This window comes from Stegodyphus dumicola, chromosome 7 (assembly GCF_044657685.1).
Source record: "Stegodyphus dumicola isolate Sdum_Otavi_A_Nest chromosome 7, ASM4465768v1".
Classification (NCBI taxonomy): Eukaryota; Metazoa; Arthropoda; class Arachnida; order Araneae; family Eresidae; genus Stegodyphus; species Stegodyphus dumicola.
The window spans coordinates 143,642,128-143,656,101 of record NC_140774.1 but is presented as its reverse complement, the minus strand read 5'-3'; the positions used below and the strand labels follow the sequence as shown (position 1 = coordinate 143,656,101).

The 13,974-nt window shown below is 35.5% G+C and overlaps 1 protein-coding gene across 1 annotated transcript in view; it reads left to right on the top strand.

The window, feature by feature from the left end:
- LOC146996543 (ribosomal RNA processing protein 36 homolog) overlaps positions 1–13,974 on the top strand; it is a 38,777-nt gene that overhangs the window by 22,275 nt on the left and 2,528 nt on the right. Inside the window, exon 5 of the mRNA XM_085820881.1 lies at positions 3,793–3,910. Within this exon, the coding sequence (XP_085677007.1) occupies positions 3,793–3,910 (118 nt within the window). The remainder of the gene's footprint in view (positions 1–3,792; positions 3,911–13,974) is intronic.

Below are 13,974 nucleotides of genomic sequence, written 5' to 3'. Positions count from 1 at the left end.
AGATTATGATTCCTCCTATAGAAATTTCTGTGTTTTAGCATAGCAGTGGACTGCATGCTGCAATTTTTGTCCTCATCAGCAAAGTATACGACTTAGCTTTCTGCATGTACAGCATGTAAGCTCGCGTAAAAGGCATCATATGGTTTTTTTTCCTTCTTGTTTTGGGATTTTAGTGCTTAAATTATGCATGAAGCCAACTTTGTGCAATTCTTTGATCTTTTTTTTTTTTTTTTTTTTTTTTAATAGAGAAAACAGATAGCTTTGTTGATGAGATCAATATTGAGAAAAAAAATTCTTCTGTAGGGGGGAAAATTATAAAACTGTATACAGCATTTGATGCATTATCAAAATAGAAGTAAAGATAATCAAACAAACATTTCTCTTTAAATTTTGCAATGATTTCACGAATTCTGTTTGAGGTCAGCAATGAGTTTGCGACTTTTCAGAGAGGGTGCAAATAATTGGTAAGTACTGGAAAAAAGGGTAGTAACATCATCATCTCTCAATAAAACCTAAAATTGTGCTAGTTCAAATTTTTTTCTGAATAGAAGACATAGAGGAAATTAAATATTAAGTTAATATAATTTATATCAGTATTTGTTTGATGTTATGCAAATTGTATTTCTGTCTTTGTACTGAGAAGCAGCATAGATGCAAATTTGTTAGGGTTTTTAAGCTTTATTTTGGGGCTTTTAGGTTGCTGTGAATTATTGGAGTTCTAATGTTGCGAAAGTTCTTGAGATTCGTATCCGAAGCCAGAGTTTTCTCCATTACAATCCACTAGTAAACAACGGAACGTACAGTATTATTATTATAGAATGTCTTAATTTTAATTTGGTAATTTGGATTCCTTTTCAGATTATGTCACTGCACAATGTTCTTGGTTTTTCATATGTAAAAGTTAGCTATGATAATATTATATTCTTCCCCCCCCCAGGATAAATTTTACAATTAAAAATCATTTCTTACCCCCCTTGAGTTTTATTTTATTTAAATTTTCTTTAGTATAGGTATCATTTGAATCTTAAAAATGGAAAAAATATAAATTGGAGTTAACTATGATTAGCAGTGATGCTTGGCATGTTGTTTAGTATGCATATATCATTAATGATTCCTATCACATGAGCATGTGCTTCTTCATCATCATTTTTACTTCTGCAGCTAAAGAAGATTCTAGTTAATCTTTGAAACTAGTTTTACAAATTTATGCTACTTTGGCTGATTCTAGCTGTAATATTTTCAACATTTGTTCTTCACTGTGTTGTTTTAATTTATATTAAATTGGTTTCAAATGAGCTGTTTATTTTCTGATTTCTGTGTGTTTTGTTTGTCATACTTTGCCAGTTGATTCTTCTTGCAGGATTTTACTTCGTGTTACGTGTAGGTTTTGATGGTGCCGGTAGCTTTATTCCTATTCATAGCTAGAATTTTCTCAAATGTTTTGTCTATTATTTATCATGAAGTGTATGCTTTGTCATTTTCACTGTTTCAGCTGAACATGAAAGCTCTATTTAACCTTAAAATCTAGTCTTACAAATTTATGCAACTTATGCTAATTCTTCTTACTGTAATATCTTCAACATTTATTCTTTTGTGATATTTTAATTATTATTTCTATACATTTAATGCTTGTATAAATTTTTAGATGCTCTATGTGTAATTAGATTAGCAATCCTTTTCCGTATATTTATTCCATACCAATTCGTTTACTTATGAATCACATTTGAAACACACTATTTTAAATCCATTCTTCACTTTTTCAGCGCTAATTTGTTGCCATTAGTTAATAACTTTTTTTTTAATTTTCTAGATTAGAATAAATGATAAAATTGTATATTTTAACTGTGTAGTGATGCAGTAGTATGTTTAACAGCCTAAAATCTATTGAGAGCCAAAAGATAAGAAAGAAAAGGAGTTATATGGCATCTGAATCTTATATAATTTTATATTAAAATTTATAAATATTTTTGCAATTGTAAGCAAATGTAAAATAAGTGAATAAATAAATAAAAATTTTTGATGAATTTAATTACACTGGTGTGAAAAAATTAAGGACGAGACGTTTTTTCAATATAACTTTGTACAAAAGCTTTCCAAATCAACACATTTAATACCGTAAGATCCCCAATACGTAAGGACATGAGTAATGTAAGCAACACTTACTAAAAGAGAAATCAGAGGGATAAAAAGAAGCTTTATTGAAAAAGTAGCATGGAGTGCAATGCGACTGAAGGCCGAAACATCCCTGTGATGGGTGTCCAGCAAGAAACATCCAGTCTTTAATAGGGGATATGATCTCCCCTGACTGCTAGGCAGGTTTCATAGCGTCTGCCCATGCTGAGAATGAGGGTGTCAATGAGTTGTTGAGGCATTGCTGCCCATTCGTCTTGCAGCGCCAATCGAAGCTCCGGAATCGTTACTGGTGGTAAGGTACGAGCTGCCAAGCGTCTGCCTAGAAAAGCCCATACATGCTCGATGGGAGAGATCCGGAGATCATGCCAACCAATCCATACGTTCAATATCCTCACTCTCTAAGAGCTGTTTGGCAGCTACTGTGCGATGACATGGTGCATTGTCGTCCATGAAAAGGAACTGCGGACCCATAGCGCCTCTAAAAAGACGCACATATGGAACAAGAATCTCGTTACAATAACGGGTCACGTTGACTGAACCTGCGTCGAAGATGTGAAGGTTTGTACGACTACCAAGTATGATGCCTCCCCAAATGAGAACACCGCCACCTCCATACCTGTCCCTTTCAATGATGTTCAAGGGATGATTGCGGCTTCCCCGCTCTCTCCAGATGAGTATGCGATGAGAATCGCTACTCATACTGAATCTGCTCTCATCTGTAAAGAGTACTCGTCCCCATTCATTGTCTTTCCAATTCCGGTGTTCCCGGCACCACAGAGAACGCCTTCTTCGATGGGCAGGCGTTAGAGGTACACACCGTACAGGGCGTCGGGCAAACAGACCACCACCGTGCAGTCTTCTGGCTACGGTAAAATGCGATATCGGTCATCCAGTCGCCTGTGTCCTGTGTCTAGCGATTTCTCCCGCTGTCTGCCTCCTGTTTCTTCTGGCCTGTAAGGCAATATACCGGTCATCTGCGTGTGTGGTTCCTCTTGGACAACCAATACTAACCCCCAGGATAACTGTTCCTGTAGTTTGAAATTGTCTCCAAAGTCATGAAACGATGCTGTGAGCAATTCCGAACTCTGCAGCCACACTTGTCACACTGCGGCCTTCCTCCAACTTCCTAATGATTCGACCTCGGGTAAAAGAATCCAGATGTCGTCTAACAGATTGATTATTCGCCATTTCTTGCTGAGGCAGCAACTCGGTGTGATTTTAACTGCTATACGACGTGCAATCTCTTTGCCAGAAATACTGATCTTACACCGACAACATGCTTTATACTACTCAGACACTCCCCTATTACGTCTACCTGCATATCTGCGCATGTGCTATCATACATCACCTTACTTAATCTCCTGATTGGTCTTTCTGTCCGCTCTGCCTCTTCGTTCAGCTGATATGCTAATTTTTCGACTTCATCCTTAATTTTTGCACACCAGTGTAGTTTTATTTTCCAGACCCTGATTTTAAGTAAGGTCTTGTTTTGGAAGCCTTTTTCATGTTTTTAATTGTGTAAACATAAATAATATAATTGTGCATAAACTTAAAATGCTTAATATTGTTCAATAAAGTAGTTTTGGGGGAATTTGGTTTTGTTTAATGATATATATATATATTTGTATGTATGAAATTTTATACCTTCAATTTGCTTAGAAAAATCAAGAAAAGGCCAAGAAGATGGAAGAAAAGAAAGAAGCTGAAAAACAACAACTGAGAAATGAAATTATGGAAGCTGCAAGAGCTGGGAAGAAGCCTTACATTCCCAAAAATTGTAAGTATAACATTGAATTTTAGGAAAGTATATTAAACTAATTGTGATATCAATCAAATTGCCTGAAAAGTTGCTTGTGTTAACAGATCAGTGTTTAGAGTTACGTAAGTTGTGATTAGAATAATTTTGACATTTATCGGTAATTCTCTAATAATCGTGTTGATTATTAAAAGTTTCTTTATTTTTAAGTGGTTGTCATATTTTTGATTATGTTTTTCAAGGAGGAAAACAATAGCACAGTGTGAAATGTAGCTTTTACATGTATTTTTGGAATAGCCACTTGAGGTTAACTTGAAATACATTTCTAATAAAGAGTTATATATAGTAGTTCCTTTTTTAAATATAAATGCTCTTCTGACAGTTTTTTCTGTCTTCTAAAATCTTTTTAATTGTTCATGAAGAGTAATATAAACAGAACCTGAAATTCTTAAGTACTTTTCATGATAAATATCTTTTGAAATTGAAAATTGAAACATATATTGAATGTTTTTGGATAGGATTGAGTGCTAGTAATTCAGTCTTCACTAAAAGCTTTCAGAATATGCAGTGTTATTTTCAGATTTAACAAAGTTTGCTAGCTTTTTTCTGTATCTTGGGAAGTTTGCGTTTCTTGATTTCCTGTAATAGTATATAGTTAACTTCTTAAGTATGAGTTCATGTATTCACGCTATAAAATAAGACATCTTTTCTTATATTGTGAGTATTTAAATATCATTTCATGGGTTTTTGATTCCATTGATTGTCACTTTATAGTTTTTAAATTCTGAGCAATGGTCTGCTTTTTAACACACAAACTAAAAAATCAAAATTTGATTTTAACTAGCCAAACCCATGGTCAGGGGCTTTTGCAGTCAGAACCTGCCTGTAGATTAAAATGAAGAATGACTGTGCAACTTTGATAGACTTCAGTGGTATACTAAATTTAAATAGTTTTAGTAATTGCTAACAAAAGAACTCATTAACAACTGTTTTTGAAAATTAAATAATTTATAATTTCTTTCAATTCTGAAGATTCAACTTTTTGTAAATCATGACAGCCATAATAAAAAAAGACATACAATGTACTGACAGAATTTTAGAAATGTGTTAATAAAATTTGATATTTCTAGAAAAAGCTCTTTTACTCTATGGCCATTTTATTGTAATACATTGTCCAGGATCATTTGGGATTTCTATGATTTCAGATTTGAAGTCATCTGTAAAAATCTTGCAGGATGACATGTAGACATTGTAATATTTGAGTTTCAATTATTGTTTAGATCAAACAGTATCAGGTTCAATGTTCCTTCTAACCTTCTTCGGGAACATGCAAGGACCTGACTCGGAACAGAGAGCTTACTAAAGCTATGTTCAAAACTGTGGGAAGTAAACAGGATGCACAAGAAGGGTATACAAAACCCTTTATTTTTCTCTATTTATAATGACTTCCGTACTTCGGAATACACCGACCCGCTACTTGGGGTCAAAACGTAAAAGTATAAAAATAAAACTAAACTCTAATTTAACTTTAGAATAATAAACGTGGAAGATTGGCCTTATATTAACAAGAAGCGTATGTAGTACAGAGAACTGTGAACACTACAATACGTTTAAAATTTATCAAGAGGATTAAAACCTCTGGCCTGGAAGGCAACAAGCAACTGCGTAGCTTCTAAGGTAAGCGGCCTGCTTCGAACTCACTGCTTCCTCTCTTTCGCTTGGCAAAAAGGCCACACTTAAATACTTGGCGTTCGCCAGACAAACTTTGCATAAAAACCTTAACGCTTATAATTCTGGCCGGAAGTAGAAAATAAGAAGTGATAGTAAAGATTTAAAATAAAATAAACGTTAGTAAAACTTAAGATCCTTACATACTTCCCGCTAGAGTTAATTAGTTTGAAACTGAGGTCTAAAACGACCTTGTTGAAAACTTTTAGCTCTAGAATCTAACGCGAGGCCAATCTTTTACAAATATTTTTCACTAGAAATTTAAAAGAAAGAAATTTGTTTTTACAATAGCAGCTCCAGATACACAATTTTTTTTTCATCTATACTGCATCTAAACAGGAGCTCTTATTCAAATCTGGTTCCTTCCAGAGATCTGGAAGGAAAACTAGTTTAATGAAATGTTACACAATGAAATGGCAAGTAACATATATAATTATACTTCTCTTAACATTCTTATTTCATTCATGACTATTTTAATTATCTCTCCCTGTGCTCTCTGACATGTGTTGTAAAAGAACACCAAACACGAATGTGTTTCTGTCTACGTGTTCCACACTTGCTCCTACAATCAAAACACTTCAACATAACAAGACCTCTTAACACACCCTAATTTCAACTCTAAACCCTGAGGTACTATTCTAAGAGTGTCTAACTCTGAAGTGTAGCGTCAGAGAGCCTAACTACATCATTCAACCTTTAACACATATTCACCATGATTTAATCTGTTTACAGTCACACGAATAAAAAAAATTTTAACATTACTTTCACTTTTACCATATCACGGTATTTCTTAGCATTTAAAATAACAGTTCACATTGTATATAAGAACATATTAACATGCCGTTAATTTTACACATTTGAAAACATACATTAGTAGTACATTGTTAACTTTTATTCTTTTCAAAGCAAGTGCCAATTCTTTCTACATTGAAATACTACATTTCAAAAAGTCTTTCAGACTAAAACTTCTTTCTTGCTAGAATGTTTTAAATGAAATTTATACAATAACTTTTTACAATATTTAAGTCTTTACACAACGCTATTATACATCAACTTTAGTTTTACGCGCGAGTAATTGGAAAACATAATACCAAAATCGGTAAGAACTCATTTCTCGCCTTTTTGGCGATAAAGGTAGACCTCGCATGAGGTAAAACTTCTTGAAATCTGCCACTTGCAGTAAGAATGAAAAATTAACTTAAGTTTGCAAAGTAACATAAAATTTTACTTATCTTTGTGATATTCGGACATCCTTTTCTGGGCCCAGTCCTTAAAGGTATTGCAGATAGTTGTGTGATTTATCCTCCTTCTTGTACAGGCTCGCCCTTCAGTGCCTTCCTCTGGAAGCTTCCTTTTTTCACCAGTTCGGTCACCCTTGAATACCTTCATACCTTCTTTTTCTCCTCTGCTTATGGTCTTGGCCGTTTGATGGCAGCTGGTCTTGGCGGAACCGGGAAACTTCTTTCGTGTGCCTGCTTGGACCTCGTTGCTGGCCGTTCAAATTTTCCTTGTAACTTTTCCTCCGCCGCTGATGGCCCTTCCGCAGTTCGGCGACATTTGCTGCGGAGAGTCCTGTCGGATGAGTAGATCTTCCGTTTTAGAGCCGGGTTATAGTTGCCGTCATTTCTCCTGGTTCTCTTCACATCTGTCGTCCTTCTCCCTTCTTCATTCTGGGGGTGTTCATGAACTCTCTTTTCTGGATGGTGGAACGGCTTCTTTTTCTTGCTACCTTCAATTATTCTGCGGGGAAATTTTCTTTTCACTTGCTCCTGCCTCTTAATGGCTTGCCCTTGTACTTGTCGTTTTTCCACCTCTCGAGCTTGTGCCTGCGGTGTCTGCCGTGCCAGATCCTGCAAAAGATCTGAAAATATTTGCATTTTATTACGATCAAAGTAGGGTTTGTTTTGATCAATGTTTGCGGAGCAGGTTTCACCATTTCTGGCTTTTAACACTACTACAGCGTGAGTTATTTTTTCTATAACATATGGTCCTTCAAATCGTGGAAAAAATTTGGCAGTCTTATCTTCTGGTGCTGAAGAAAGTGAATGCTTAATTTTTAAAACTTCATCCCCTACTTTATAAGTTACTCCCCGTCGTTTCAAATCATAATAGAGCTTCTGTTTTCTTTGTGCTACTTCCGTATTCCTCTTTGCTTCCTTAATTAGTTTTTCTATATCACCCATTTTAAATTCTGGGGCTCTTTGTTGCACATAAAATAATTTATCTAACGGCGTTATAATCTTTCTGCCTAGAAATAACTCAGCAGGAGTTTTGCCCGTTGTATCATGTTTTGCGGTCCTAAGGGCGAAAGCAAATTCATTGACATAGTTATCCCAGCTTTTATGAAAATTTTTAACATAACTACGGATAATTTTCACTATATTTCTATTGACCCGTTCCGCTATATTTGATTGCGGCCGATACGGGACCATTTTTAAATGACGTATGCCCAGTTTTTGGCACATGTCTTCAAATATATTACTTACAAATTGAGGACCATTATCCGATATAACTTTTAGGGGCGCCCCGTATTTTAAAATATATTTATTTAAAATAGAATCAGTAACTAATTTCGCGGAGGCTCGTTTTAAGGGAACAATTTCGGTCCATTTACTAAAATGATCAACCATAACAAGGAGATAGCGACTTTTATTTAACTGACTTTTTGGGAAAGGGCCCAATAAATCGATGCCAATTATTTCATTTGGAAATTCGGATTTAATACTATTTAGAAACCCGGCCGGGCGGAAATTAATATAATTAACTGCTTGACATGTTGGGCAGGACTGGACATACACCCTTGTTAACTTTTGCAGTTCAGGAAAGTAGACTGCCTCGCGTACGCGTTGGATAGTTTTTTGAATACCAGCATGAGAAGCTAAAGGGCTGTCATGGAGCTCCTGCAGGATATTTAATCTAAGACTAGCTGGGATAACAGGTCGAAATTCGTTGTTAGAATTCGTAGTTTTTGTATAAAAAGATAGACCATCTATTAGTTCGTAATGGGCCGCCCTATTTCTTATCGCCACAATATCTTGGTGACTAAAATTTTCAGGATCCTTCAAATACTCATAAATGCTTCCAAACTCAGGATCCTTACCCAGTTCGGTTATTACAGTTTCTCAGGAATTTATTGTACATGCCGTAAGCATTGCCACCTTTACGGTATTACCTTGTTCGTCTATTTTAATTCTTGATAGGCATCTGCTACGATATTTTCCTTTCCGGGGGTATGCTTGATTACAAGATTATATTCTTGCAGCTTGAGTGCCCATCTTATTAACCTTGGGGATAAATTTTTCCCTGAGTACAATCTAGTTACCGCCGCATGATCAGAGTACACTGTTATTGGCACCTTTCCAAAATAGACTCGGAACGTTTTCACTGCTAACAGAACTGCAAGTGCCTCTCTCTCGGTCGCGGAATAGTTTCTTTGTGTTTGATTTAAAGTTCGGCTAAAAAATGCCACAGGCTCCTGATTTTGTGAAAGTACTGCTCCTACCGCATAATCCGAAGCATCCACTGAAATTTCTAAATTCTCATCCTTTTCAGGAAATTTCAACGCAGGGGCTTGCGTTTATGCTTGTTTTAATTTTTCGAAAGCACTATTGGCTTCGGCCGTCCACGAGAATCTTGCCTTTTTCCTTTTTAATTTTAACAATGGCTCAGCGATAGCCGCAAAATCTTTTATAAAGGACCTATAATATGAACAAAGTCCTAGAAAAGAAGAGAGCTTCTTTGCCGTGTTTGGAGTCGGATACTTTTGTACAGCGATTATTTTTGATTCGTCTGTCTCGATTCCTTTTTGAGATATTTTGTAACCTAAATATTTTAATTCAGGGGCTGCAAATTTGCACTTTTCGACATTAACTTTTAGACCGGCCTCGTTTAATAAAGAAAACACCTGTCTTAAATCCTGTACATGTTGGTCGAGATTATCACTAGTAATAATGATATCGTCTAAATAGATAAATGTGGACTTTCCAAGAACAGGTCTTAACACAATGTCCATGCATCGCTGAAATGTTGCCGGGGCCCCTGAAAGGCCAAACAGCATACGCAAAAATGCATAAGTGCCAGACTTGGTTATAAAAGCAGTCTTAGGCACGTCCTCAGGCCTAACCCCCATTTGAAAATAACCAGTTGTTAAATCTAAAGTCGTCATAAATTTGGTTGATTTTATGTTCCTTAGAATTTCTTCTATGATCGGTAACGGATATACCGGATATTTAGTTATGGAGTTTAATTTACGGTAATCAATCGCGAATCTCCACCTTTTCGGATGTGTCAAAGGATAGTCATCATTTTTCTTACATAAAACCACCGGGCTAGCATAACTACTTGAGATGGGCGTTATGATCTTTTTACGTAGCATATCGGTGATATGCCATTCTATAATTTTTTCCTTATTCTTATCATACCGGTATGGTTTTTTGGCGAACTGGCATTGCATCTCCGGTGTCAATACTATGGTTAGTAACCTGAGTAAATCCTGGAATATCACTAAATAACGAAGCAAATTCACTTACCACTTGTCGGATTCTTCCTTGCTCATCATTAGGTAGGTGGTCAAGATTTACCATCGGCGGTTCACACTGTACACACTGGTTTCATTGTCAGCTTAAGGGACACTTCATTAAAATCCAGCGTAGTTTGTGCGTCTGAAAGAAAATCTATTCCTAAAATTATATGTGCTTGCAGATTCTTTACTATAAAAAACATCACCTTTACTTGTTCGTCCTTGATATGGATATACAACGGTACTTTACCTATGCACTTACATTTTTCTCCTTGCGCCACTAACACTGTCGTATTATCCGAATTATATATGCAGTATTTGCGAAAATACTTCCTAAAAAAATCTTCTGCCACACAGGAACACTGCGCGCTGGTATCCAGGAGTGCGGTGGCTGGGATATTATTCACCAACACTTCAATCTTCGGAAGAGTCAAATTTTTCACCATTACTGTATTTAACTTGTAGGAAGAGGGGTTTTCGTGGCCTTCGGATTTCCGCACCCTCCCGTCAGCAGAAATCCGTTTTAGTTTATATCCTTTTTTGTTTTCATGCTTTCCTTCTTTTTCCACTGGCCTTGAGACTTTTTTCCTGGGTTGCTATTGAACTGTCGACGTTCGCCGGCTGTTTTTGAATGCTCGGGTTTCCTTGCCCACTGATTCGCTTTGCCTCCGTAGCCGTGTGCTTGAGTTTGCTGTAGTCTTGGCACACCAAATTGGTTTCGCTGTTGATATTGGCGTCTTCTTTCAATGTCTGCCGTTCTTCTACTTTCAAACTGGATTGCTAGCTCAAATAACTTTTCCTGTGTAGTCGGATTTCTTAATTCAATAAAGTCTTGCACTTGGGGCAGTAACCTCGGCAAAATCACTTGAATTATTTCAGGATCCGGACGGCTTCCATACAAGAGTTTGAAGACGTGAATTTTTCTTAAAATAAAGCTTGAGAGGTTTTCGATTCTTTGTTGATATATACTGAAAAGTTCCGTTTCTAATTTCGCACGATCCCTTACAACAGGGAAGGCTTTTAGTAGGGCAGTCTTGAAATTTTTGTAAGTATAGGTGGGACTTCCTGCTTGACCCAAGAGACTTCTGCCTATACATTTGAACCAGTTAAGCGCTTGGCCCCTCAAAGCGCTGGTAGCTAAGGTAACTTTTTGAAACTCGTGCACGGGGTAGAGCATGAAGTGGTCATCCAATTTTTCCAAAAAACTGGTTACTGGTGAGTTTCCATTAAATGTTGCTTCTGGATTCATCGAAGCGCGCATGGTCTGGACGATGTAACCAAATCCTTCCAGGGCGGCAGCTGGCATTTCTGGATTCTGAGCCATTTCTGCACGCAGCACAGGTTCTTTTTGAAACTCGGCCATGGTTATTCTTCTTCGTTGGGCACCACTATCAGGTTCAATGTTCCTTCTAACCTTCTTCGGGAACATGCAAGGGCCTGACTCGGAACAGAGAGCTTACTAAAGCTATGTTCAAAACTGTGGGAAGTAAACAGGATGCACAAGAAGGGTATACAAAACCCTTTATTTTTCTCTATTTACAATGACTTCCGTACTTCGGAATACACCGACCCGCTACTTGGGGTCAAAACGTAAAAGTATAAAAATAAAACTAAACTCTAATTTAACTTTAGAATAATAAACGGGGAAGATTGGCCTTATATTAACAAGAAGCATATGTAGTACAGAGAACTGTGAACACTACAATACGTTTAAAATTTATCAAGAGGATTAAAACCTCTGGCCTGGAAGGCAACAAGCGACTGCGTAACTTCTAAGGTAAGCGGCCTGCTTCGACTCACTGCTCCCTCTCTCTCGCTTGGCAAAAAGCCACAACTTAAATACTTGGCGTTTGCCAGACAAACTTTGCATAAAAACCTTAACGCTTATAATTCTGGCCGGAAGTAGAAAATAAGAAGTGATAGTAAAGATTTAAAATAAAATAAACGTTAGTAAAACTGAAGATCCTTACAACAGAAAATGCTACCATCTTTAAAGAACCGCTCAAGAGTGAAAAGTGTAATAACCTATACTACATCAATCAATGTATTGTCATTAGACATTGCATGACTTCCTAGCCAGCTGGTGTTTGAAAGTGACATGCAAGAATTTCAATTAGTCTGGAGAAAAAATTGCATTTACAGCACATCCTTTTTAAGTTTACTGCACACTTTTATTTTTATTCAATGTTATACTAACCATTGTCAGACTTTGGAAGTGTGTATAGGGAATTTTTTTATATTTTTCTTTTCCTAATTTATTTTTTGGCTGTAGGTCTGGAGATTTGGATATTAGCTGATTCCAGATATTAGGCATCTGGGTTTTGTACTGTTCTATACATATTTTGTCACACTCACAGAACATCTAAATGTCTTCATAATAATTAGGTCCCTGAAATAATTATCTGTTCCTTTAATAAATGTTTCTAAATTTCTGAAATGCTTTCAAATGGTACCTTTTAAGGTGAATTTAATCAGATCAAAGAGGTCTTAAAACTGAAATCTCACATTGGGTAAGGCAAAAGGAAATTCTTCCTTCCATTGTTTATGAGTTTCAGACCACCCAATACTGCATGAACTGTCCTTGTTGTGGGAGTCTTTGTGATCAGTATTTTCAAATTGTCTTGGTTGCCTAAATATATGAATGCTAGATGTGAAAAGCATAAAGGCTGACACACTTGATATGCTTGAAAGCAAAGTAGTATATTAAGGGAAGAAGAAAAATTGTTCAGTCATTAAGATGGGATGCGAAGAAGGAAAAAATAAAACTCATGGAATTGTAAGAGTTAAATAAAGTGCTTGTCATTAATTGCATTTTGTGAAAAAAGTTATCCTGCTTCTTGTTGCTCAGTTTTTGAATCAGTAATAACAATATCGGTTGCTTAAAATCAAACAGGAAATTCTTAAATTTCCTTGTGCATATAGATGAATTTTAATGGAAACAGGTTGAAAATCACAGTTGACAGCAATTACTATTTATCAGCTTAGCTGAGATTGTTTTTAAAGAAATTTAATCATAGTGTAAAAGTATTATGATTGATTAAATATGTGTTTTTTCTACTAATCATCATAATATAAACAATTAAACTGTGATATAGTCTTTCAAATTAATGCATTAATTATTTTTCTGCAAATGGCAAGAAGACATAATTTGTAGATAGTGTAATAAAAATTGAAATACATCCATCATCAAATAATCAAATAGTCCATTATCAAATAATTATAATCTGAAGAAATTTAACATGGCAGCATTAATGCTTTTGACTTGAATTTATCTTCTGCACAGAAGTTGACTACCTTATAAATTGTAATCTGTGATTTTGGATGGGATATTATTTTCATTAACTGATAGTTAATCCTCCTCCCATCATCTTAAAATTTCCTTTAATAAACTGCATTACTTATACTATGATGATTTGCAGTGTATGGAAGAATTCTTTAGAAAAAGTAATTTGCATAGCAAATTCTTTAGGAAATAAAATAAAAAGAAATCTCTGTCTTTTATAACATAGTTCCAAAAAATGAATTTGTAACTTCTATTTTCACAAGTTTATAGAAGACAATTTCATTAATATAATATTTTTCATGATTAGCTATTTTATGATGACTGTATTTCAACTAGGAATATATTATTAGTAAATGTTGTTTTGAATTCTTATAATTCTACTTTAATCACCAAAGAAGTTTTTCAGGTTTTTGTCACACAGTGTACTTCAAACTTCAGTGATGCAATATATATATATTTTTTTCATTTTATTTAATAGAATGGACTTATAGAAGAAGTGTTTCTGTTTCCTGGATGTCTTTCCAGTGATTTCTGTGTAGAATTATTATTCTTAAT